Source organism: Mobula hypostoma, chromosome 21, assembly GCF_963921235.1.
Source record: "Mobula hypostoma chromosome 21, sMobHyp1.1, whole genome shotgun sequence".
Lineage (NCBI taxonomy): Eukaryota > Metazoa > Chordata > Chondrichthyes > Myliobatiformes > Myliobatidae > Mobula > Mobula hypostoma.
In genome coordinates, this window is record NC_086117.1 from 45,815,814 (window position 1) to 45,843,125 (window position 27,312).

The following is a 27,312-nucleotide window of genomic DNA, read 5'->3' on the forward strand; positions in this document are numbered from 1 at the left end:
GCTCTGTCTGCTGGTAACTCCAAACAGCCCAGTCAGCAGATATACTCACTGTCTCCAGAGCATGGGGCCTTTCAATCTGATCTTCCTTTTCATGTTAAGTTTGACTTTTCTTTCCAGTGGCAGTGCGGCGAGACGGCGAGCACGGGGCCAGAGTCCAATTGACAAGATCCAGGCTCAGCAAAACTTTAACATTCAGCAGGTAATGGCACAACCTTTTAACTGCAACACTTTCTAATGGTGGAGTGATCAGCGTACTGGCGAGGCAAGCCCCTGACTCACTCTCCTCAGCAGAATTGTATTTTTCACCCTTTACAGATGACTGATACAGTAGTTCTGCCAGTAAGTTGAAGCCAAGGCTGCCAAAGTGGACAGTCAAGCGGCAGATTGTAGTGATGTGATGTGAAGTGTGGTATTTTGGTGGACTGAATGAGGAGAGGCATCTTACACTAAATAATACAATTCTGAAAGAGAAGCTGAAATAGACCTGAGGTTATTTGTATGTCTGAAATAGATTGAGAAAACTATCAAAATAGCAGTTGGGATCTTTGGCTTCATAAATGGAGACTGACAGCACAAAAATATCTATTAGAAAGACGGAGGAATTTCAGTTGCACGAACAGCCTGCAGGAGCTAAGACCATTCACCGCAGGGCATACAACGGAAAGAGGAGATTTAATTTCAGGTAACAAACACAAAATACCACAGGGGGGCACCAGAGGGAGGTGACAAGAACGGAAGGAGAAGTGGGGAGCCAGAATGGGGAATTGAGGTGTTCTAAGATGCTTTGCTACAGCAAATTCTCAGAATATTAGGATTACTTAGAATGGAGAAATAAGCAATTCTTGTGGGGACGGGGAAGGACACAATTTAAGGTCATTGGGATGGTGCGGGGAGTTTGATTTTCACTGACTCTTGCTTTTCCTGCAGTGGGAATGTTTGAATACAGAGTGCAGAGCAAGCTTCACTCTGTAATTAACCCATAACGTTCCTGCCCTGGGACTGCTTGATGTGATGTTTTATTTTAGTTTACAGGTGTGTGGCGCCTCATTGCTGTTGGATCGCAATGTTCGTATCTGAAAACAAATAACCACAATCTGGAAGCGGTTACTATGCGAGTGAGCGATCAGACTGAAGACATGCGTATCAACACGCTCCGCAAAATGTGAGCGTAACCAAGTATTTTTCTCTGCCAATTTCCCAGTCCTGCTCCCCTGACCAATCTCTCTGGATGGAAGCACAGCAGAGACCACAAATGGTGCAAATCCAGGGAAACACACACAAAATACTGGGGGATTGCAGCAGGTCAGGCAGCATCTATACAGAGAAACGAACAGTTGATATTTCGGGCCGAGACCTTCCATCGGGACTGGAAAGAAATGGGCTAGAAGCCAAAACAAAAGGGCGGTGAAAGAGAGAGCAGCAGGAGCTAGGTGATAGGTGAATCTAGAGGAGGGGGTGAAGTTAGGTACGTTTGAGAAGGGGGAAATTGATGTAAGAAGCTGGGTGGAGATAGGCGAAAGAGGCAAGGGGCTGAATTAGATAGAATCTGATAGATGACGACGCTTGGCTGTGGAATAAAGGGAGGGAGGTGGTTGACCAGAAGGAGGAAGGTGTGGGTGATGGACAGGTCGTGGAGGCAGGGAGGGAAAAGAGAAAGGCTAAAGAGATCAGAGGGATAAGAAGGAGGGAGGAGAGAATGGGAGCGGTTACTGGAAATTAGAAAAAATTGCCATCGGGTTGGAGACTACCAAGATGTTGTTCTCTAATCTGCATCTTGCCTGAATTTTTCAGCAGAGGAGGCAGTGGACAGACATATCAGTGTGGGAGTGGGAAATGGAATTAAAATGGTCGGCCAATTTCCCCCCCCCCACCCCACCCCACCTTCCCACTTTCCCCCTTTCCCCTGGATTCACCTATCACCTGCTAGCTCATGCTCCTCCTACTTCTCCCCACCCTTTTATTCTGGATTCTGCCCCCGTTCTTTTCAGTCCTTTTGAAGGGTCTCAGCCTGGAAATTCAACTATTCATTTCCCTCCACTGCCTGACCTGCCGTTTCTCCAACATTTTGTGTTTATCATTTCCATTGGATGGGAGTCAGATCCCTTGCTCCCACCGGATGGAAGTTGGGCCCCTTGCTCTGATTGGTTGGGAGTCGAGCCTCCTGCTCTCATCAGACACCTCTCCAAATTGGAAACCATGGTCGCAGCAGTCAACTTGACAAGTTTTGTTTTTGACACTTCAGAGAGTCATGTTATGTACAGGTTGACCATTAAAGTAACATCTTTACTTATCAGCACTGGCTCTGTAGCCTTCTGTTTGTGGCAATTCAAGTGCTCACATAAAACCCTTGCCTCCACCACTCACCTAGGCAGAGCAAAAGTTCTTTCTCATGGACCTCTGAACCAGAGTGGGTTGGAGAGGGAAAATAAATCAGTCATGATTGAATGGTAGCATAGACTCAATGGGCCAAGTGGCCAAATTCAGCTCCTGTCTTATGGTTTTACATCTCACCTTCCCAGCCTGTCCAATCTTTCCTCTTAACTGAAACACTCCATCCCAGGCTGCATCCTCTGCACTCAATCCTTCCCATAGTATGACTACCAGAACTGCATAGGGCATTTGAGCTGTGGCCTGGCCAATAATTTATTTAGATGCACAATAATCTCCCTGTTCTTATATTTTCTGTCTCATGTAATGAAGAGGATTATCCCTATATACCTTCTCTACCATCTTACAGTATCGACCTTTGTTGCTACCTTCAGGGATCATTGGACATGCACTAAGGTCCTTCTGTTCCTCGGTACTCCCTAGTGCCCTACCAATCATTGTTTATGTCCTACCGTTATCAGTCTCTGCAAAGTCAAGATAAAGGTAAAATCAAGACATCTCTGTGCAGTGTCTGAGTTGGACAAAGAATCAGTTTCCAACCTGCAACACAATGAAATGTACTCAATATTCTCTTCTCTTTCTCTCAGGGATGGGATCTGTTGGAACATTAAGCAAGACTACAAGAAGGCTGTGACCCCAGGGCGATTCTCAAGGAAAAGTTTGTGAAATCGTTGTCACCTTATAATATTTCATTCCTCTCATTTCCCCAGGAGGCACTCAGCCTGCACAGCTGCTGCCTCTCTCCCAGATCCCCTGAAAATGCTTGGCCTTGTCCCCACCCTCATTGGACTGACTCCCTACCCTCCTACCCTGAAAGTGCTGACTCCTCTCCCCCCCAGCGCACGTGTCCCATTTGCTCCTCATGCCCTGAAGGGCTGTGCTTCTGCCCCCTCACTGCCAGAGAGTTAACTCTCTCCTTTTTCTTTCTTCATACTCACTTTATGCTCCTCTCATGAAGGGTGAAGTGTGAAGGAGTTGGAGCTGGAACTGAATGAACGCTGGATCATTCAGGAGGCTGACGGAGTGGTAGTTAGGACATATAGAGAGGTACAGGAGACTGAGTGATAGTCAGGAAGGGGAAAGAGGCTAAGCAGCCAGTGCAGAGTAACCCTGTGGCCGTCCCTCTCAATAACAACAAAGTATATCACTTTGGAGACCGTTTGGGGCAGGTGGAGGAAATGACGTAGTAGAGGAAAGTCACAGTGGTCAGATCTTCAGCACTGACTTTGGCTCTGTGACTCAGAAGAAAAGGGAGAGAAGAGGAGAGCTTTGGTTATATGGGATTCATTAGTTAGGGGAACAGAAAGGAGGTTCTGCAGACAAGAATGAGATTCCTGGATGGAATGCTGCCTCCTGGGTGCCAGGGTCTGGGACATCTTGGATCGAGTCCTCAGCATTCTCAAGTAGGAGGGTGAGCAGCCAAAGGTCATGGTCCATGTAGGCACCAATGACATGGGTAGGAAGGTGATGAGGTTCTGCATAGTGAGTTCAGGGAGTTAGGTGCTCAGTTAAAGGATGGGACTTCCAGGGTTGTGATCTCGGGATTGCTACCCATGCCACATGCTACTGAGTCAGAAATAGGAAGATCAGACAGTTTAACACGTGGCTAAGGAGTTGGTGTAGGAGGGAGGCCATCAGATTTTTGGATCATTGAGCTCTCTACCAGGGAAGGTGGGACCTGCACAGAAGGGACGGTTTGCACCTGAATTGGAATGGTCTAATATCCCAGCAGGAAGGTTTGCTGGTGCTGCATGGGGTGGTTTAAACTGGAGCTGCAGAAGGATGGGAACTAGAGTACTAGAATAGTTGGTGGAGAGGTTATGGAGACAGATGTTGATAAGACCTTAGACAAAGCTAGGAATCAAAAAACTGAGCATGGTACAACCAGTGCCCTGAGCTGCGTATATTTCAAAGCAAGAAGTATTGTAGGAAAGGCTGATGAGCTCAGGGCATGGATCAACACCTGGAATTATGATATTGTAGCCTTTAGTGAGACTTGGTTGCAGGAGGGTGCAGGACTGGCATCTCAATATTCCAGGATTCTGTTGTTTTAGAAGTGACAGAGTGGGAAGGATTAAAGGGAAGGGGTGGCATTACTAGTCAAGGAAAATTGTCATGGCAGTGCTCAGTCAGGACAGACTGGAGAATTCATCTAGTGAGGCTATATGGGTGGAACTGAGGAATAAGAAACGTATGACCAAATTAATAGGGTTATATTATAGACCACCCAACAGTTTGCAGGGTTTAGAGGAACAAATTTGTAGAGACTGTTGCAACAAACAAGGTTGTTATTGTAGGTGATACTAACTATATTGATTGAAATTCCATTACTGTGAAAAGACTAGATGGGATAGACTTTGTCAAATGTGTTCAAAAAAGTTTCATTAATCAGTACATAGAAGTCCCAATGAGAGAGTCTGTGATACTTGATCTCCTTTTAGGGAATGAGACAGGGCAGGTGACAGAGGTTTGTGTCAGGGAATACTTTGCATCTAGTGATCACAGTGGCATTAGTTTCAAAGTAGAAAAGGAAAAAGATAGTCCCAGGTTGAAATTCTAAATTGGAGAAAGGCCAATTTTGATGGTATCGGAAAGGATGTGGCGAGTGTAGATTGGGACAGGCTGTTTCCTGGCACAGGTGTACTTGGTAAGTGGGAGGTCTTCAAAGTTGAAATTTTGAGAGTACAAAGTTTGTATGTGCCTATCAGAATACAAGGTAAAGGTAATAGGTTTAGGGGACCTTGATTTTCAAGAGATATTAAGGCCCTGGTTAAGAAAGAGAAGGAGGTGCATAGCAGATAGGAACAAATGAGGTACTTATGGAGTAGAAGAATTGCAAGAGAACACTTAAGAAAAATATCAGGAGGGCTAAAAGGAGGTATAAGATTGCCCAGCAGACAAAGTGAGCGAGAATCCTAAGGGATTCTACAGATATATTAAGAGCAAAAGGATTGCAAGAGACAAAACTGGTCCCCTGGAAGATCAGAATGGTAACCTATGTGTGAAGCAAAGTCAATGTGGTAGAACAAAGTGATCTGGGAATACAGGTCCATAATTAATTGAAAGTGGCAGCACAGGTGGATAGGGTCAAAAAGAAAGCTTTTGGCACATTGGCCTTATAAATCAAAGTATTGAGTACAGGAGATAGGATGTTATGTTGAAGTTGTTTAAGATATTGGTGAGGCCTAATTTGGAGTAGTGTCCCATCGACAGGAAAAATGTAAATAAGGTGGAAAGAGTACAGAGAAAATTTACAAGGATGTAGTCGGGATTGGAGGACCTGAATAATAAGGAAAGAATAAATAGGTTAGGACTTTATTCCTTGAAACGTAGAAGATTGAGGGGAGATTTGATAGAGGTATACAAAATTATGAGGGGTATAGATAGGGTAAATGCAAGCAGGCTTTTTTCCACTGAGGTTGGGTGGGACAACAACTGGAGGTCATGGGTTAATCGTGAAATGTGAGATGCTTAAGGGGAAAATGAGGGGGAACTTCTTCACTCAGAGGGAGATGAGAGTGTGGAACGAGCTGCCAGCACAAGTGGTGCATGAGAGCTCGATTTCAATGTTTAAGAGAAGTTTGGATGGGTACATGGATGAGAGGGTATGGAGAGCTACCATCCGCGTTCCTGTCGCCCCCACCCTCCCCCAGAGATCTGTTCTCCACTTTCCTTCAGTGCCATCTCCCTTCCACTGATCTCCAACCTCATCCTCCTCCCTTGAAGGTTTCTCTCCAGCCACTAAACACACTGTGTTTGTATCACATCCTTAAGATTGTCGACCCTCTTTCTCTGTCCCCAAAGACTGATATGATTTTCCCTTTCCTTCTTGAAGCTGATTTTCTTCTCTTCCACACTCAGTCATTTAGACCTCCATTCCTCCCCTTTGAATAAGTGAATGTCATGTCTCCTCACTCATGCTCTCAAACCCTCCCCTGAAGTGACAATTTTATATTCCTCCTTTGAAGGGCCGATGCTCCTTCCTCTGATGTTAATCTCCTCCTATTCATCTATTTTCCCTTAAACTACAGACCCATTCCCACTTCCCTCAGCTCCCTCTCCCTTCAAGGACTGGAGCTAATTCTTCCCTGTAGTTGCTCACCCTCTTCCACAACAAGAGCTGGTGCTCATCTTCTCCCAACGTACTGTGTGAGGCATTGGCAATATCCCTCATTCCTGCGGTGCTGGCTCGAAGGGCCCAATGGCCTACTCCTGCACCTATTGTCTATTGTCTGTTGAACCCCATGATGAACTCACTCCAGCGTTAAAGATGCTGACATTCATACCCCCCTCCCCAACACTCCCCTGATGCTGACTCTCTTTGCCATCCCGTAAAGCTGTTGACTCTATCCCTTTTCTCAAACCAAGAAATTATGGGAGAAATCAAAAGCAACAGGTAAAGTGAAGGTGTAAAAGTCAGGTGGTTACACAGAACTGAAAGACGCCCATTTCTGACACCTTGAAGGATTTGGAGGAACACGGAGGAGCCTTAGTACCCTAGGACAGAGTGAGGGTTTCCAGTCAGGGTTGAGAAAACTTTCAGTTGTTTTCTTTAGAGCAGAGAAGTTGAAATAAGATTTTATAAAGCTAAGTTTAAGTTCCTGAAGAGTTTAGATGCAAACTGTCAAAAGTCCAAGGGAGCAGATTTCAAATTAGTTTCAGCACTGAGTGATGTATTGATGAAAACCTCAGGGATGTTGCTGTGAACTAAAAGATGTTGAGCATCCTTGGAGCTAAAGATGCACCAGTGCTCTGGGGATCAGCTGGGTCAAGAAAACGTAGCATCCAAGGTGAGAGCAGGCTCTGGTGACTGGGCACATGAGGGCGTCAGAGACTGATTGGAGATCCAGGAGGGTCTCAAGTTGTGGAACAGGGATCAATGTGGAAGTGGTCAGGATTTTGGGGCAGGGATGTAGTTTGGGATTGTGGCTAGGGAGGTGTCAGGGTGTAGGAGGCTGTGATGGTGAGGTGGAATGGACAATTATTCAGGAATTGGGTATACAATGGTGAGTCGAGGCTATGGATTTGATCAGAGATCAATACCACTGGAGGGATGGAGGTATTGGGGCCAGGGGTTCTGATGGAGAGGTTGGGGCTGGGGATGGTGTTGGGCAGGAGTTGTTTTAGGTGGGTGGTGGGATGTAGATCATGCTCACTGTGTGGTTGTGCCTGGAAACAAAGGATGGTGGAGACTCTGATCTTTGAGAGTTCTTGACTACAGCTGGTAATAGATTATGATTGCTCCAAGTGTGACTACTGGCTGGTCATAATTTGTAGCACTATTTCACAAAAGAAATATTGCAGGTGAAGTTGCAATGAAAGGAGTTTGCATAACTGGGCTGATGAGTGAGCCATTTGGCTGACTCCAATAGGCTGAGTAGTCAGTCTCCATTGGGGCTACACTGTTCATCGTTCAGATGGAGCGTATACTAGGAGTTGCTCAAAAACAGTCAGGTTTGACAGTCTGTCCCAAAATTCAGCATTATTATCTTACGTAGAATTTGAGGAATTAACAACCTGAATGTGTCTTTTTGCTTCACTCTGCAGATCGGGGACTGACCACTGACATTGTGGTCGGTGAAACAGACTACACCAATTACGCAATACTCTTCTTTCAGCAAAGACGGAAAATCACTGTCAAACTCTATGGTGGGTAAAGAATGTGTTAGAGGAAAACCATGAATCCCAAACCTGGGTACACACTGACATGGACCTCAAACTACTTTTCATTACTTTTCTGAATTTTGTGCTAGTTAGAGTGAGAGGTGTCAACACTCATGAAATGGTGAATTCCGAATGACAAATCAGGTGTAAGGTGGGCTAGATGGAGGACATAAGGTCCCGCTGTATGGAGCGGAACACAGCTTAAGCACAGAGTGAAGCATTCTTCTGTTATCCCATCAAACACTGTCAGGACAGATACAGAACTAATTAGGTATAAGAAAAGCACAGAGTAGAGGCGGACTGTGTGATTTCCATTCACAATAATAATTTCTTTTTCTGTTTCCAGGGAGAACCTCTAATGTCGATGAAGCTGTAGAGACCAAGTTTCAACAACTTGCTACCAGCAACAACATCCCAGAAATATTCATCTACGCGTTCCCTCAATATGGTTAGAATCATCCCAATGATAAGTCTGTCTTTTAAATAAACTAACCGTGTTTTTCTTAAGCTCTGTTCACCAGAGAAAGCAAGATCTCCCAGTGGCCACATATTTCAATTCCACATCCCATTCCCATTCTGATATGTCTATCCACGGCCTCCTCTACTGTCAAGATGAAGCTACACTCAGGTTGGAGGAACAGAACCTTATATTCTGTCTGGGTAGCCTCCAACCTGATGGCATGAATATTGACTTCTCTAACTTCCGCTAATGCCCCTCCTCCCCTTCACACCCCATCCCTTATTTATTTATTTAATATATTTTTAATTTTTTTCCTCCTTTTTTTTCTCTCTCTCTTTTTTCCCCCTCTGTCCCTCTCACTATAACTCCTTGCCTGCTCTCCACCCTCTGGGCTCCTCTTCCCCCTTCTCTTTCTCCCCAGGCTTCCCTTCCCTTGATCCTTTCTCTCCTCCAGCTCTTGGCTCCATCTCTCCCCTCCTGTCTTCTCCTATCATTTCGGACCTCCCTCTCACCCTCCCACTTTCAAATCTCTCACTACCTCTTCTTTCAGTTAGTCCTGACGAAGGGTCTCGGCCCGAAACGTTGACTGTACCTTTTCCTAGAGATGCTGCCTGGCCTGCTGCGTTCACCAGCATTTTGTGTGTGTTGCTTGTGTTTTTCTCTCTCGTAGAAACAAGAGTAAGGTATAAAAACAGGAAAACTGGCCATTCTCAGCATGTCAGGTAGCATCTGTGGATAGAGGAGCCGTGACTGAATGGTGAAGCAGAGTCGATGGGCTGAGTGGCCTGATTCTGGCCCTATGTCTTATGTAGAAATGAAAATGGAAAAGTTGAGAAATGAACAGCTTCTTTAGCACAGATTGAATACAGTATGCTATATTGGGATGCTGCTTCAACTGGGAGTGTTTGATCCCATGTTTGAGGAGGCTAGCTGAAAGGACAGGTGCTGAATTTCCGGTAATTGCTTTGGATAAGGAAGTGGGAAGAGGAGTAGTTAGTGGAAATGGAACATCAAGCTCGGGAGCTGAAAGAGCATGGTCCCCTTTGGAATGAGGAAAGAGGAGGAGAGAGGCATGTGCCCTGTGATGCAATCCCGTTGAAGATGGTGGAAAAAGCAGACGATCTGTTGAAGTTGGACATTGGCAGGGTGGGAGATGAGGACAAAGTGAATCCCTGATCCACAGCCGTGACTGAAAGTATCAACATTTCTTTTCCAAAATACTGGAGGAACTCAGTAGGTCAAACAGCATTTATGGAAGGGAATAAAAGCCAATGTTTCAGGCTGAGTCCCTTCATCAGGAGCAAAATATGCACTGTTTATTGCTTTCCATAGATTCTGTGTGACCTGCTGGGCTCCTCCAGCAACTTGTATGTGTCACTCTGGATTTCCGGCACCTCTTCTGTTTAACATTTCCTTTCATCCCGACTTCCTCCAGTAGTTGCTTTTTGCTCCATATTATAGTCCTTTGTGTCTCTGGAGCCATATCCTTAATCTAGATGGAATGAAAGGGGATGGAAATAAAATATAGGTGGAAAAAGAACTTCCCCCTCCTCTTAACTGACTCACAGGATTGATGATTAAAGCTGAGTGGGCCAGACGGAAGGAATTTCTTACAGTTTGACCATTAAGAAATGGGTGTGAATTAAAATGAGTGAACGATGGATCAGTTGCATAGATATGGCAACAATGAAGAAATTGACAAGAGATATTGTTTATTTTGGGATGCGGGTGTCACTGGCAAGACCAGCATTTACTGCCCATCCTTCGTTTTCCTTCAGAGGGCAGTAGTGAGCTGGCTTGTTGACTCATCGTACTCCTCCTGGTGAAGGTGCTTCCACAGAGCTGTGGGTGAGGGAGCTCCAAGATTTTGACCCGGGATTGACGAGCGAATGGAAACCTGCAGGTGACAGAGTTCCTCTGCACCTCCGGTCCTCTTCCTCGGAGGCCGAGGACCCATGTTTTGGACGGGAGTTGCAGGAGCAGCCTGAAGGAGTAACTGCATTACATTTTATGGGTGATATCACTCTGCAACCATGATGCAGCAGTGGTGGAGAAAGTGAATGCTTTAGGGTGGTAGATGGAGTTCAACCTGATGGATGCTTTGGTAATTCTTTGGAGTTGGATACAACGGAGTGGGTAACATCCCAAACCATTCTTGGTGGCAGAAAAGCTTTGGGTACCTAGAGGTCCACTCTGACAGAATCAGAACACTAATGAAACGTCTTTGACCTGAAATGTTGACCGGTTTCTCTTTCCACAGATTCTTCCAGCATTTTATTTCCTTTTTCCTCATTTGTTCTCCTTTAGTCTCTTATCTTAGTTTTCTCTTCTCTGATTCGCATTAGTATATATAACCCAACAATTTTCACACGTGCCTTTTTATGCTTCCCTTCCTCTGTGTTTGCTCTTCTTTGACTTTACATGGACATGTGTCTCAACTGTAGCCCATTGCTCTGCTAAGCCTGTTTACTTTCAGTTTCTATTAACCTGAGCCAGATCCTTCTCATTAAAGTGGGCTTTCCTCAAGTGTATGATTTTTATTCTGTTTTGCTCCTCCTTTTCTATTGCTAACCGAAATTGTGATGTTATAGTCACTATTTCTTAAATGTTCCCTGAACAATCTTGGTGTGCTTAACCCACCTCTCTTCAGAACTAGGTTCAGTAATATTCCTCCTTTGTTAGGTTAGGAACATATTGCTCTGGAAAATTATCCCGGGCACCTATTAGCAATTCCGTCCCTGCAGTCCTCCATTTTACTACTGCAACATCCCACCATTTCATCCTTTCGTCTCACCAGTCTACAGTATTCCCTTCCATGCTGCTCATCTTCCTCCGCCCCTACACTCCTCCATCAATCATTTATCCCAGTTGTCCTTACCATTCCTTCTTTAACTTCCCCTTCCATCCTACCGTTCTCCTTCCTTCTCTCTGTATTAGCTCTCCTGTCCTGTATCCTACCTCTCTATCTCATTGTCTCCATCTTACTGTGCTTATATCTTACCCTTGTCCATCCTACACCTTTCTGATCCTCTATCCCCAAATCCTGCAACGTTGCACTATTTCCTTTCCCTTCTTCATTGTACTCCCCAGTACAGCATCCAGCAAAAAAAAATCTGACCAACTCCCACCAATTGGTTCTGTAATAATCTTTCTTAATGGACTTTGATAGGCAGTGGGACACCGCCCCTGTGACAGGCATAACATTGACTCTCTGTACTCTTTTACAGGGTTCTGTGATGCCGCTGATGAGTTTCATCAACTTGGTGAGTTACTCCAGCTTATTGAACACTTCCTCGTGCATTCCATGACCAACAAATACAATGCAATATGCCATTGCCAGACATCACCCTTATCACCAACTTGGCTCCATTCGCTTCTTTGTGCTTCAGGTGCTCAAACTATTGCTTGCCTTATACAGGTGACCCTCTGCCTTACGGCCATTTCAATTCCAGAAATTTGTCTTTACAGAATTCACAAATTGGAGATACAAAATAAAATTCTCTCTCGCAGAATTTGTATGAATAAATTCGCAAATAAATCGACACTAGGTTTAGTTTTCTTTTTTTCAATTTGCAGTCCTTGATGCGTCTAAAGCCAAAGTTGAGGTTTATCGTCACATCCACGAGTACAAGTAAACAAAGGTTCAATAAAAATCTTTCAACAGCAGCGCAGGCACGTGGCATCAAACAAGTAAAACATAAATTAAACATAAGTTATACACATTCAAACAAGAATACACAATTAGAACAAAAACGTCCATTTTAGTGCAAAGTGGTCAAACTATTGCTGATTGTAGTGATTAGGGTCTTGCTGGTTGGTTCAAGAAGCGAATGGTTGGAGGGATGTAGCTGGCGTGGGATTCACTTGACTTCGGGTTATGGAAAGGATGTGATACAGCCCATTTTCCAGGAATGTCAAACCTCTCACCCGATAACGTAGCCTGTATTAACCTGCTTCGGAGTCTTGTAACCCACCCTCCCTGTCTACCACCTATTGTTCAATGAATTGATTTTTGTTACTTTGGCAAATATGGCAGATATTTCTGTCCTCTCGATCCCAGAGTTGTCCAGTTGTATGACTGACAAAGTAATCTGGTTTTGTTGGTATTGGTTGAAGGAAGAATTCCATTATGGAAGCTGAAGGAAGCTTCCCTTATGGCTGTCTGCCTTAGCCTAAACATACCTTAAAGCCGAGAAAATCTGCAGAAGATGGAAATCCAAGCAACACACACAGCAAATGCTGGAGGAACTCAGCAGGTCAGGCAGCATCTGTGGAAAAGAATAAACAGCCAACATTGTGGGCCGAGACCCTTCATCAGGACAGAAGAAGGGTCTTGGCCTGAAACGTCAACCGTTTACTCTTTTTCCATAGATGCAGCCTGACCTACTGAGTTCCTCCAGCATTTTGTGTGTGTTGCCGAAACATACCTTTCCCAGTTTTTACCCTAGTTCCACATTGTCCTACCAGGTCTCTTTTTGCAGGGACCTGTTATTGCTCCGCATGTCAAATTCTCATAACACTACTGACCAGGGTGCAATGAGTTCCTCTCTCTTACAATCTCTACTCAAAATAAAACCCTTAGGGTCTCTGCTGTTGTAATCTACTGCCTCACTTATTGTCTACTTTTCCCTCTGTGGTATTTGCAAATGTAGCTGCTTCTCACAACCATGGTCATTATTTTGCAACTCAAGAATCACTCAAGCAGATTTATACCCAACCTCAGCACAGAAGTATTCCTTATTTCAAATACAAAGTTGAGAATTTAACAATTTAAAGTTGAGAAGATTAAGCTGCTGTTTACAGTCCTCACCATAATGTCCATTTTCTGGACACTGACTGCATCCCAGCACAGATCTCTGATGTTCCTGAAAAGCTCTCTTGACAGTCCTGTGCATTCAATGTTAACTCTCAGTCTTTTAGTCTACAGCTGTTGATAAACAACTTTTCTCTAGCCCAACTATATTTGTAAAATCCATTCCAATCCATCTAGCTGTAGGCAAGACTTACATGTCATTGCTTTTCTTCCCACATCCATTACCCCGTTTGCCTCCACTCTTGCTGATGTTGAGATTTCTAACAATTCGAAGATGAGAAGATCAAGCTGCTGTCTACAGTCCTGACCATAATATCCATAATCTCAGCACAGATCTCTAGTGCTCTTTCTTGAGAGACCTGTGCCAATCACAAACTAATCCTTTGCTCTTCCTCTCAGAGCTTTGTATCAGACCCAAGTATATTTGACTCTGCTGCTCTCTCCCCTTAGCCCTCCATCAATCCTATAAAAAAACAACTGATCTGCTTTCTATCCACATCTCTATCCCACTCTCTCCTCTTAGCCCTGCATCGATCCCGTATAAAGCCAACTGATCTGCTTTCTCTCCAGAACTGGATCATTACTTGGAGCGATGATGTTGTGGCCATTACAGAGACTTGGATGACTCAAAGGCAGGAATGGTTACAGAGTGCCAGGCTTTAGATGTTTCAGAAGGGACAGGATGGGAGACAAAAGAGGTGAGGACGTAGCACTGTTGATCAGAGATAGCGTCACAGCAGCAGAAAAGGAGGAAGTCATGGAGGGATGGTCTACTGAGTCTCCGTGGGTGGAAGTTAGGAACAGGAAGGGGTCAATAACTCTACTGGGTGTTTTTTATAGACCACCCAACAGTAACAGGGACATCGAGGAACAGATAGGGAGACAGATTCTGGAAAGGTGTAATAATAACAGGGTTGTCGTGTGGGAGATCTTAATTTCCCAAATATTGATTGGCATCTCCCTACAGCAAGGGGTTTAGATGGGGTGGAGTTTGTTAGGTGTGATCGGGAAGGTTTCTTGACACAATATGTAGAAAAGCCTACAAGAGGAGAGACCATACTTGATTTGGTATTGGGAAATGAACCTGGTCAGGAGTCAGATCTCTCAGTGGAAGAGCATTTTGGAGATTGTGATCATAATTCTATCTCCTTTACCATAGCATTGGAGAGGGATAGGAACAGATAAGTTAGGAAAGCATTTAATTGAAATAAGGGGAAGTATGAAGTTTTCAGGCAGGAACTTGGAAGCATAAATTGGGAACAGATGTTCTCAGGGAACTGTAAGGCGGAAATGTGGCAAATGTTCAGGGGATATTTGTGTGGAGTTCTGCATAGGTAAATTCCAATGAGACAGGGAATGGATGGTAGGGTAGAGGAACCATGGTATACAAAGGCTGGTGTAAATGTAGTCAAGAAGAAAAGAAAAGCTTATGAAAGGTTCAAAAAACTTGGTAATGATAGAGATCTGGAGGATTATAAGGCTAGCAGGAAGGAGCTTAAGAATGAAATTAGGAGAGCCAGAAAGGGCCATGAGAAGGCCTTGGCGGACAGGATTAAGGAAAACCTCAAGGCATTCTACAAGTATGTGAAGAGCAAGAGGATAAGATGTGAGAGAATAGGACCAATCAAATGTGACAGTGGAAAAATGTGTATGGAGCCAGAGGAGATAGCAGAGGTACTTAATAAGTACTTTGCTTCAGTATTCACTACGGAAAAGGATTTTGGCGATTGTAGGGATGGCTTACAGCGGACTGAAAAGCTTGAGCATGTAGACATAAAGAAAGAGGATGTGCTGGAGCTTTTGGAAAGCATCAAGTTGGATAAGTCACTGGGAATGGATGGGATGTACCCCAGGCTCCTGTGGGAGGTGAGGGAGGGAATTGCTGAGCCTCTAGTGATGATCTTTGCATCATCAATGAGGACGGGTGAGGTTCTGGAGCATTGGAGGGTTGTGGATGTTGTTCCCTTATTCAAGAAAGGGAGTAGAGATAGCCCAGGAATTATAGACCAGTGAGATTTTCTGCAGTAGATGGCAAGTTGATGGAAAAGATCCTGAGAGGCAGGATTTATGAACATTTGGAGAGGCATAATATGATTAGGAATAGTCAGCATGGCTTTGTCAAAGGCAGGTCGTGCCTTATAAGCCTGATTGAATTTTTTGAGGATGTGACTAAACACATTGATGAAGGTAGAGCAGTAGATGTAGGGTATATGGATTTTAGCAAGGAATTTGATAAGGTACCCCATGCAAGGCTTATCGAGAAAGTAAGGAGGCATGGGATCCAAGGGGACCTTGCTTTGTGGATCCAGAATTGGCTTGCCCACAGAAGGCAAAGAGTGGTTGTAGACGGGTCATATTCTGCATGGAGGTCGGTGACCAGTGGTGTGCCTCAGGGATCTGTTCTGGGACCCCTACTCTTCGTGATTTTTATAAATGACCTGGATAAAGAATTGGAGGGATGGGTTAGTAAACTGGCTGATGACACAAAAGTTGGGGGTGTTGTGGATAGTGTGGAGGGCTGTCAGAGATTACAGCGGGACATCGATAGGATGCAAAAATGGGCTGAGAAGAGGCAGATGGAGTTCAACCCAGATAAGTGTGAGGTGGTTCATTTTGGTAGGTCAAATATGATGGCAGAATCTAGTATTAATGGTAAGTGTGGAGGATCAGAGGGATCTTGGGGTCCAAGTCCCTAGGACACTCAAAGCTGCTATGCAAGTTGACAGTCTGGTTAAGAAGGCATATGATGCATTGGCCTTCATCAATTGTGGGATTGAGTTTAGGAGTAGAGAGGTAATGTTGTAGCTGTTTAGGACCCTGGTCAGACCCCACTTGGAGTACTGGTCGCCTCACTACAGGAATGATGTGGAGACCATGGAAAGGATGCAGAAGAGATTTACAAGGATGTTGCCTGGATTGGGGAACATGCCTTATGAGAATAGGTTGAGTGAACTCAGCCTTTTCTCCTTGGAGCGACGGAGGATGAGAAGAGACCTGAAAGAGGTTTATAAGATGATGAGAGGCATTGATCGTGTGGATAGTCATAAGCTTTTTCCCAGGGCAGAAATAGCCTGTATTGTGCTGTGGGCTTTCTATGTTTCTATGTTTCTATAACTCTCTGTCCTGCTCTCTCCTCTTAGCACTGCATCGATTCCAAACTAATCTCTCCTATCTCCTCTCTCTCCGGAGGTCTTTGGCTGAATAACTGTCAGTAAATGGTTCATAACCTGAATAAAGTGAAACTCCACTCATGAAATAACACAGCTTTGAGAAAACAGGTTGTTGGTAAACACGTTAAGGACCCCAACAAGCAGGTAATTTGATACTAAGCTTTGCAAATGAGTAAGACTATAATTAAACAAAAGTGCCCATGGTAAATGGGTGAGGCCTGCAGTAAAGCAGTCATATCCCAGGTAAATGGTTAATGTCTCTCATAACTGGTAACTGGCATTGTGAATAGATTAACATCTCCACCGAATATGACTCCGAGTAAATTGGAAAGTTTGCCAATCATGGACTAATTGACTGTATAATCCAACCTAATTCATTGATAACTAACACCCTTCATTGCCTTGAGGTTGGGAGACAATGATTGCTATCTCCAAGCTGCTTCCCATAGGTTCCAGTCTTCCAGTGTTGTCCTCACCTGTCTCTCCCATCCCTCAGAGATTGCTGAGCCTCTGGCTAGGATCTTTATGTCTTCGTTGTCTATAGGAATGGTATCAGAGGATTGGAGGGAGGTGAATGTTGTCCCTTTGTTCAAAAAAGGTAGTAGGGATAGCCCGGGTAATTATAGACCAGTGAGCCTTACGTCTGTGGTGAGACAGCTGTTGGAAAAAATTCTTAGAGATAGGATCTATGGGCATTTGGAGACTCATGGTCTGATTAGGGACAGTCAGCATGGCTTTGTGAAGGGCAGATCGTGTCTAACAAGCCTGATAGAGTTCTTTGAAGAGGTGACCAGGCATATAGATGAGGGTAGTTCAGTGGATGTGATCTACATGGATTTTAGTAAGGCATTTGACAAGGATCCACATGGTAGGCTTATTCAGAAAGTCAGAAGGCATAGGATCCAGGGAAGTTTGGCCAGGTAGATTCAGAATTGGCTTGCCTGCAGAAAGCAGAGGGTCATGGTGGAGGGAGTACATTCAGATTGGGGGGTTGTGACTAGTGGTGTCCCACAAAGATCTGTTCTGGGACCTTTACTTTTCATGATTTTTATTAACGACCTGGATGTGGGAGTAGAAGGATGGGTTGGCAAGTTTGCAGACAACACAAAGGTTGGTGGTGTTGTGGATAGTATAGAGGATTGTCAAAAATTGCAGAGAGACATTAGTAAGATGCAGAAGTGGGCTGAGAAGTGGCAGATGGAGTTCAACCCGGAGAAGTGTGAGGTGGTACACTTTGGAAGGACAAACTCCAAGGCAGAGTACAAAGTGATACTTGTAAGTGTGGAGGAGCAGAAGGATCTGGGGGTACATGTCCACAGATCCCTGAAAGTTGCCTCACAGGTAGATTGGGTGTTTAAGAAAGCTTACGGAGTGTTAGCTTTCATAAGTCGAGGGATAGAGTTTAAGAGTCGCGGGGTAATGATGCAGCTCTATAAAACTCTGGTTAGGCCACACTTGGAGTACTGTGTCCAGTTCTGGTCGCCTCACTATAGGAAGGATGTGGAAGCATTGGAAAGGGTACAGAGGAGATTTACCAGGATGCTGCCTGGTTTAGAGAGTATGGATTATGATCAGAGATTAAGGGAGCTAGGGCTTTACTCTCTGGAGAGAAGGAGGATGAGAGGAGACATGATAGAGGTATACGAGATATTAAGAGGAATAGATAGAGTGGACAGCCAGCGCCCCTTCCCCAGGGCACCATTGCTCAATACAAGAGGACATGGCTTTAAGGTAATGGGTGGGAAGTTCAAGGGGGATATTAGAGGAAGGTTTTTTACTCAGAGAGTGGTTGGTGCGTGGAATACACTGCCTGAGTCAGTGGTGGAGGCAGATACACGTGAAATTTAAGAGACTACTAGACAGGTATATGGAGGAATTTAAGGTGGGGGATTATAAGGGAGGCAGGGTTTAAGGGTCGGCACAACAATGTGGGCCGAAGGGCCTGTACTGTGTTGTACTATTCTATGTTCTAAGTTCAACTCTCTCAGTGAAAAAAGTTGTGAGTTCAGGTGGTCTCTTTCTGCACATAGCAAGGCATTTAAGGATCACACATCAAAGTTGCTGGTGAACGCAGCAGGCCAGGCAGCATCTGTAGGAAGAGGTGCAGTCGACGTTTCCGGCTGAGACCCTTCGTCAGGACTAACTGAAGGCATTTAAGGATGAAGGATTTGTGATTTGCATCTTCAAAGTCATAGCAAGCTGACCAGGATCAACACCGAGCTGTCACCTGGAGCGAAAGATTATTGCTGTCAGTTTCTGACAATCTTTATTCCCCGAGCTTTTGGTTTAAAAACCATAAAATATAGTGATCATATAAAACCCATATGTGGGAGGACAAGCAGTTGTTGGGAATACCCAAGTAACAGGGTCCAGCTGCAACTCTGTGGCTTTACTGTGTTAGTTTTGAGTTGTTGCTTTTGTTTTGCCTCAACAGATGACGATTTTGGAAAATCTTAAAGCCAGATGCGTTGAGCCATGCTCACTCTGCCCGCAGATGGTTTGTGATTTCTCTACTGATGGATCTGATCAGCACCCTGCCAATTGATCAAATAAAGTTGGGCATGGCATTAAATCCTGGTGATCTCCTTTACTCCTGTAGTCACTTGCCCTTCTATCTAGAATCTATGGCAGAGGGATTTCCTTTAGTCAGGAGTTCCTGACCATCCGTGTGGCTGGCAGAGCTGAAGGAGGAAGGAAATCTGGTAACAGAATCTACTTCTGAACTTCTATCGAGGCAAGGACTGGACCATTAGTTTCTGGTACATTGCAACAGTCTTTGTCCCATGTCTGCTGCTGATGGTTCTCAAGTTGATCCTGAGGAAGAAGCAGGGGAAATTGTGCCCCTCGGTAAATTCATGAGCTGTGTGACTAAACCACATGATTCATCTTTTACAATCGTGGCTGCACCACTTCTCCAGAGTTGCCATCTTACCTCTTCCACTTTTGACCTCATTACGAACCACTTCTTCAGTCACCTTTTCCAACCATCTTCCTTCTTCCACCTCCAACACTTCCCTAACCACCTTCTCCTCTGACTTCCCTCGACTCACTGAGTAATGATAATGAGACAGTACCGGTACACATAAGCATTAAGGAATACTTCCAGATGAGACATGGAGCAGGGAAATAGTGGTTAAAAATAGACTTGAAGGTTGTATCTGAAGTGTTCATAACACGGTGAATGTCATGAATAGAAACAAATGAATACAATCAAATTTACATTGTGCAGATGTAGTTGCAAATTGACCAACATTGGAAATTAAATATTCCAGGATACTTGGGTTTTGGAAGGGAAAAGGGAGATGTCAGGGGTGAGTGCGTGGAATGGGCTGCTGGTGACGGTGGTGGAGGCTGATATGATAGAGTCTTTTATGAGACTCCAGGATAGGTACATGGAGCTTAGAAAAATAGAGGGCTATGGGTAACCCTAGGTAATTTCTAAGGTAGGGACATGTTTGGCACAGCTTTGTGGGCCAAAGGACCTGTATTGTGCTGTAGGTTTTCTGTGTTTCTATGTTTCTATGTAAAATGCAAACGGAGGAATGTCCCTGGAAAGAAAGGTATTTGAAGGATGATATTGGATGGAGAATAAAGTATAATTAACTTGGGAGGAACTAGGAAGCAGCGAGGGCAGACGTCATTTGTGCACAGGCTCCCGACCAGGAGTGATAATGCAGGACAAAGCATAAGGCAGAAAATGTAACAGGGTTAATACAATCATTGCCAGGGACTTTAATGTGAGCATAAACTGGACAAACCAAATAGTGTCGAAGTGAAATTAATCAAGTGTGTATGGGGTAGTTTCTGTGTCAGAATATTGAACATAGTTTTCCAGTTTAAGGTGGTGCTGGTGAATTTCAGCAACTACTTGCTGAGGCCAATGAAACAAAGAAAACAACTCAGTACTTTGTTAATCGCACCTTTTCTGTTAAAAGTTCACCGCAAACAATAGCCTGCAACTTCCTTTGGCTGGAGGCAATCCAATGCGGCAGTACTGATGTGAGGTGAGGCAGCAGGAAAGATGCAAGGTTCGATGGATTTGAGCTGAAATGGAAAGGTTGGGTACAGGCTGAATCGAGGTGGCAGAGTCCAGGCCCCAGAGCATATCAAAGCAACACAACCCAACGTTTGGATGACGATTTAAGTGCCAGGTAACCAAGTCTGGAAAGATCAGGTACAGGCTGAATCAAGGCAGTGGGGCCCAGGCCCCAGAGTGTATCCAAGCCTCTGAACCCAATGTTGAGATGATGATTTAAGTGCCAGGCCAGAATGAAAAGGTCAGGGTATCAGGGCCCGAGGCGAGGGTCAGGCTGGTTCAGCTACCTGCAGTTATGGGATGCTCTGGGATTTAGACGCTCTAACTTCCCAGAGTACGGATAACTGGCGCGGCCCTTTTAAGGGTCTGGGATGGTCCCACTAATCATGGGTGCCAAGAATCGTATATTTAAGGAACATCTGAACTGAGGTTCGGTGCTCAGTTGTAGGCCCTACTAGTGATTTCGTCTAGCGATTCTTTTATGCTCAGTTCTCGATCCTGGCTTCGGACACTCCAGCATCTGGGCCCTAACCATCCTCGTCAAGCACTCTTGTCACAGTAAGATTGAGCCAACATGGACCCAGTGGGGTATCAGAGCCTTTCGTCAGCTGTAGCCAACAACAGCAAGACAACCTCAACACAGAACCTGGAGATGCACGAGCCCGAGGTCGCTATGTGTCAGCTAATGCAGGGAGGAAGCCAAAGTCGCTCACGTGAGGCTGTTGGTCGCACTGCGGAGTCTGTACATCTTCCAACCCTAGAGAGATTCGATGGCGACCCAGGTTCCTGTCACCACTTCCTCGTCCAGTACTCATTAGTGTTTGAACTCCAGCCACCTGCGTTCCCTCCGGAGTGTGGAAAGGTGGCCTTCAGTATCTCTCTTCTGACTGGCAGAGCCCTGGCCTGGGCCACCGCGCATTGGGATCATAGGTCAAGGATTTGCTCGGATTCGTGGCTGCCATGAGGAAGGTGTTTCATCACCCGACCGGACCGCCTGATGAAGATTCAGTGAGGAGTGACGGTCAGCAGCCGACTATCTGCCAGGAGAGTGATTGGAACAGGGAGGCCTTGGCCACGCTATATTGCCATGGACTTTGAGATGAACTGAAGGATGCCCTTGCCTTGGGAGAGCCAGCAGATAATTTAGTTCTTACCGGCCAGTTTATCTGTCTGGCCGAGCAAAAGGGGGAACCAGTTCAGGAGGGTGAAGCCAGCCAGTCTGAGCCCAGTCCCTACGAATTGCAGTACCACTCCCAACCTCAGACCACGACCAGCCCATCGCCTACTCAAGACCCAGCTAGCCCATGCAGGTCAGTTGCACTAGACTCTCCGATGAGAGATCCCCGCATCAGAGTTAAGGTTGCTGCTTTTACTGCATGAGCAGGTCACCTGTAGGTCGAATGTCTGAAGCTGCAGTCACCTAGGGAACTATAAGACCACCTATTGTCGGGAAGACTGACAGTAGCACCCACTATGCCCAATCCCCACAGATCCTGGTTTCCTACTGAAGGTGGAATTCACCTGGGGCAAGAACTCGAGGCAGGTGAAGGTTTTTGTTGACTCTAGGGCAGTGGGCAATTTTCTGGATTTAGGAACTGCCCGTCGGTTCGACATGCCGCTGCGAGAGTTGATCCCGCCCATGCCCGCAGCTGTCTTCGACGGCCACCCACTGGGCTCCGGGCAGATCCAGCAACAAACTGTGGTCTTGTGGATGAGGATGGGAAATCATGTGGAAGACTTTCATTTCTACATTATTGACTCACCACTCATACCCCTGATCCTTGGGTACCCTTGGCTGTCCCAGCATAACCCATTCGCGGACTCGAGGGAGGGGAGGATTATTGCCTGGTCCAGTTATTGTAAGAGGGTTTGTTTGAGGCATGGTGTTCTGACACCGAGACACTCCCGTGACCCTCGCTGGGCAGATATGCCCCACCTCTCTGGATCCATTTTCAGACACACACACTCTAACGGAGCAGGATAACAGAGATGCTAATTCCCAGGGACGGCCTGTAAACGAGGGGAGATTGTGGGGAGAATGAGAAGGGGGACGTGAGAAGGATTTTGCGGTATCAGCAAGTGATGAAGTTCAGTAGCCACTGCAGTGTCACAGCCACAGACTGTGCATTACTCAGCCCTGACAATGAGGGAAGAGGGCAGTGACTGCGTTGGAAAGGTTTGGTGATAAACTTACTACTGTGGCATGTGTATCTGGACATTAGGGGGAGTGGGCAGGGTCTTAGGTGAAGGGAAGTTATGTATTGGTCAGGATGCACTCCAGTTGTTAAGAGGGGAGACTGATGATTTACTTACTGACTTGATGGCCATTGAACTTCTCACACAGATCGATATCCTTCACTGTGACGCTGACCCCCAGTTCATCCCAGACTCATTGCCAACTGGCTTGGAGCTGGATGACGTTCTGGCCCCCTCTCTCCTCCTCTCTTTTATTCACACTCCTGTGTACCGTCCGGCCTGCCCAACATTCTACCCCGTGCTCTTTAAATATCCCATTCTCTTGTCACTGTCGACATACTGTACCTTCACAAGCTTTCTTGTGAGAATTTCCTCTCCCTCCCCAACCTGAGTCTTACTGTTGGTCTAATCTCATTCCCCGTCCCTCTTCACCAGCCCCACGATATCCCACCCAGCACACTTCCTGCCATTCGTTGTTTTATTTTACACTCTTCTGCATTTGCATTTGTCTGGTTCACACACTCTGCGTATTCAATAAATATCTCAGAAACTCCAGTTTCGCTTTCCGCTCACTTCCCCTGACCTTTCCCACTCAGCATTTTCACAATGACTTCCCAACTTCCCCTTCTATCCTTAAACACAAAGGATCATTTTGTTTCCTGCCTGCTCCACATTTCCCTGTAAGACCCCGGCTCCTTCCCCACTGCTGGCAGATCTCTCAATCAGTCACCCCTTTCACATCCCTTCCCAGTGGCGCGCCACTGTCCCAGATCTGAGCCCCGCCTCTCTCAGGTACTCCAATGTTGTCCCTTCAGCATTTCTTTCTGCATTACAGTCTTTGTCCACTCTGTCGTGCTGTATTTGTCACTTTACTTATTGTTACGTTTATTATTACCAGAGCATTGTTTACGCTGTGAGTTTCACCTGAGCAATGAATTTCCTTGCACCCACATTACTAATCTGTAATCTGCAGATTTTATCCCATGTAATTCCACACTCAAGATATTGTTCAGACCCCTCTCATTCACACTCTTCTTTTAGCCCTCCTCCCCACAAACTCTCCACCTTCAGCAATGATCACTCCGTCCATGATTCCTTTGTCCATTCGTCCCTCCTCACTAATCTGCCTCCCTGCACTTATCCCTAAAAGTGGGTACTCCTGCCCACTCACCTCCTCCCTCACCACCATTCCGGGTCCCGAACCGTCCTTCTGGGTGAGGCAACACTTCGCCTGTGAATCTGCTGCGGTCACCCGTAGGGTCTGGTGCTCCCAGTGGAACCTCCCTTGCGTTGGAGAGATCTGTCATAAATAGGGGGACTGCTCCGTCGAACACCTCCACTCCATCCGTCAAATCAGAACTTCCTGGTGGCAAACCATTTTCATTCCACTTCCCATTCCCATTCCAATATGTCAGTTCATGACTTCCAACTTGACATCTTCCTGATATCCCCACTGTCACTGACGCCAGTCCCCAGACAATTCACTCACTCCATGTGGTATCAAGAATTGGCTGAGATCACTGGGTACAGCAAAAACTCCAGAACCTGATGACTTCCCAGCAGCTGTACCGAAGAGCAGTCCTCCAGGACTCGCTCCACCTCCAGTTAAACCTGCATGATTACCTGCTGCCCCCCCCCCCCGCATTCAGTTTACACTGTTATCACACTGATTATGGAAAATAGGCGGACTGGGCAGTAAACTGGTAAAGGCCCAGTGAGAGGCGATCGAGCAGCACTCACTCAACAATAACCTGCTCATGGATGCTCATTTTGGGTTTCATCAAGACCTTTAGACCACAAGACAAGACAAAGGAGCAGAAGACGGCCATTCGGCCCATCGAGCCTGCTCCGCCATTTTATCATGAGTTGATCCATTCTCCCATTTAGTCTCACTCCCCCGCCTTCTCACCATAATCTTTGATGCCCTGGCTACTCAGATACCTATCAATCTCTGCCGTAAATACACCCAATGACTTGGCCTCCACTGCTGCCCGTGGCAACAAATTCCATAGATTCACCACCCTCTGGCTAAAAAAATTTCTTCGCATCTCTGTTCTGAATGGGCGCCCTTCAATCCTTAAGTCATGCCCTCTTGTACTAGACTCCCCCATCATGGGAATCAACTTTGCCACATCCACTCTGTCCATGCCTTGCAACATTTGAAATGTTTCTATGAGGTCCCCCCTCATTCTTCTAAACTCCAAGGAATACAGTCCAAGAGCAGACAGACGTTCCTCATATGTTAACCGTCTCATTCCCGGAATCATTCTAGTGAATCTTCCCTGTACCCTTTCCAATGTCAGCACATCCTTTCTTAAATAAGGAGCCCAAAACTGCTCACAGTATTCCAAGTGAGGTCTTACCAGTGCCTTATAGAGCCTCAACATCACACCCCTGCTCCTATACTCTACTCCTCTAGAAATTAATGCCAATATTGCATTCGCCTTCTTCACCACTGACTCAACCTGGAGGTTAACCTTAAGGGTATCCTGCATGAGGACTCCCAAGTCCCATTGCATCTCAGAACTTTGAATTCTCTCCCCATTTAAATAATAGCCTGCCCATTTATTTCTTCTGCCAAAGTCCAAACATGGGTCAAAAAGATGCATTCCAGACATGAGGCGAGAGTGACAGCCCTCAAGAACAATTCATCCTTTGTCTGTGTGCCAACAAGGAGCCCTGGTCCAACTGGAGTCATTGGACATCAGAGGGACAACAGTCCAATGGCTGGAGTCTCAAAGGAAGCTGTGTTCTGTATGTAACACCCTGGTTACAGCTTTACTGCTACGCTGCAGGTATTCCATTTTTAGCAGTTCTGTAAGAGCAGTCTGTTCTGCTTTCAGCCTGTCTGGGTTACTGCTGAAGATAAGGGATGCCGAGGAATGTGTGTTATCCATTCAGGAAGGTTGGTCTTGGTTTTCTTTTGTTCGGTGGGAGATGGAGAGAGAAGACGCTGGAGAGAACCGGTCGTAGGATTTGACCCGGTGGGGATTCGTGATTCAATGGAGTCAGGTGCCGAGATCGACTGAGGATCGGTGAATATGAGTTTTAGGAAGAGTTGAGCTCCAACTTGTGCACATTTGACTGTCAAATTATAATGGGTCCTTTTTGTTTGTTTTCCTTTCTTTTCTTTACTAACCCTTTAGTTAAGTTAAGATTCATAAATATAATTCCTTTATTTGTACGCAGTGTGCTGTCTGTTGTTTCTGCCAGTGAGTTGTAACAGGGCTGCAGATTACACAGCATCCACACAAACCAGGGTTTGGGCTGGGAGAGCCGTCTCAATTTCACTGGTTTGGTGGGACCGGAGTGTGTCTTCCCTGGATTTACGCAGCCAGGGAAACCAGCTGGGTTTCATGTATTTAATATTTATGTAAGAGTTGAGTAACATTGTAAATACATTGTTTGATTAAGCATTCTTTGTTCTTTACATAATTCATTACAGGTTATACAGTATGTAAAAGTATGCAAATGGCCTCTATCATTACACTGACACGTCATAAGTGTGCATCTCATTAAAGTGAAAAGAAAACTAAAGTAAACACTTTATTCCAGGCTCTATGTATTCCTTTCGATAAGTTTTATGTTTTGGATTTACAAAACATAACAGTGGTGATGAGGTAATTTTGGGATGAACCTGAGATGACTACCTACCTGTTGAAGTGCAGTGCGACATTCCAGTTTTGAAAAAAGGCAGAAAAGGGCCAAATTCATGAGTTCATTATCAGTGAGTAGCAGTTGAAAATAATAATAAATTAAAAATATTCAGAAGTAGCTAACTACATCAGAAAGATACACATGTTTGATTGCACAAGAGATAACTGGATATTGTATGCTAAGCAAATTGAGCAGTATTTAAAAGCAAATGCAATATCCGATTAAAAGTGAGTGCCAATTTTGCTGAGAGCATTAGGTGGGAAAGCATACAGTTTGCTTAGAAGTTTATCTGTTTGAAGCAAACCAGTCAAAATTAACACTGCTGGTATCATGAAAGTAATGCAGGAATATTTAGAACTGAAACCATCGTTGATTGCAGAACATTCTAGCTTTCATAAGCAGATAAAAAAAGGAAGGGGAGTTCATTTTCAGCATATGTGGCTGAATCGAAGAGATTGTCAAAGCATTATCAGTTTAATGACGGGATTAATGATGCACTGAAAGATTGTTTAGTTTTTTTGGAATCTTACAAGAATACATTCAAAAATGGCTCCTAACTGAAGCACAACTCATATTTAAAAGAGCAGTTGAAATTGCTGTTTCAATGGAAACAGCAGACACAGAACACAATCGAGTAGCAGTCAGGAATGAAAGTGAGCATGAACAGATTTGCAGCGCCTAACGAGAAACCGGCCTGGCTGAACAAATTATGTTACCATTGTGGCAGGAACTCACATACATCAGACCGATGTAGATTTAAAGGTGAAGCTTGCGGAAAATGCAACAAAGTAGGACATATATAAAGAGCATGTTGGGCCAACAAAAATAAATGGACTGCACAGAAAAAAAAGATAAAGTCAAGTAGTAGTTTCAAAAAGAGCACCAACTGCATGCTGTTGATGAAAAATCTGATAATGATGAGAGTGAA

General features: G+C 45.1%; 1 protein-coding gene across 1 annotated transcript; it reads left to right on the forward strand.

Moving 5' to 3' along the window:
* LOC134359980 (complement component C8 gamma chain-like) lies at positions 1 to 26,229 on the forward strand. Its single transcript, XM_063073909.1, has 7 exons — positions 1 to 199; positions 1,026 to 1,162; positions 2,976 to 3,046; positions 7,936 to 8,037; positions 8,399 to 8,500; positions 11,740 to 11,775; positions 18,930 to 26,229. Exons 1-7 carry the CDS (start codon positions 62 to 64, stop codon positions 18,950 to 18,952), a joined length of 609 nt encoding a protein of 202 aa, XP_062929979.1. The 5' UTR covers positions 1 to 61; the 3' UTR covers positions 18,953 to 26,229.
* Positions 26,230 to 27,312: the final 1,083 nt, after the last annotated feature.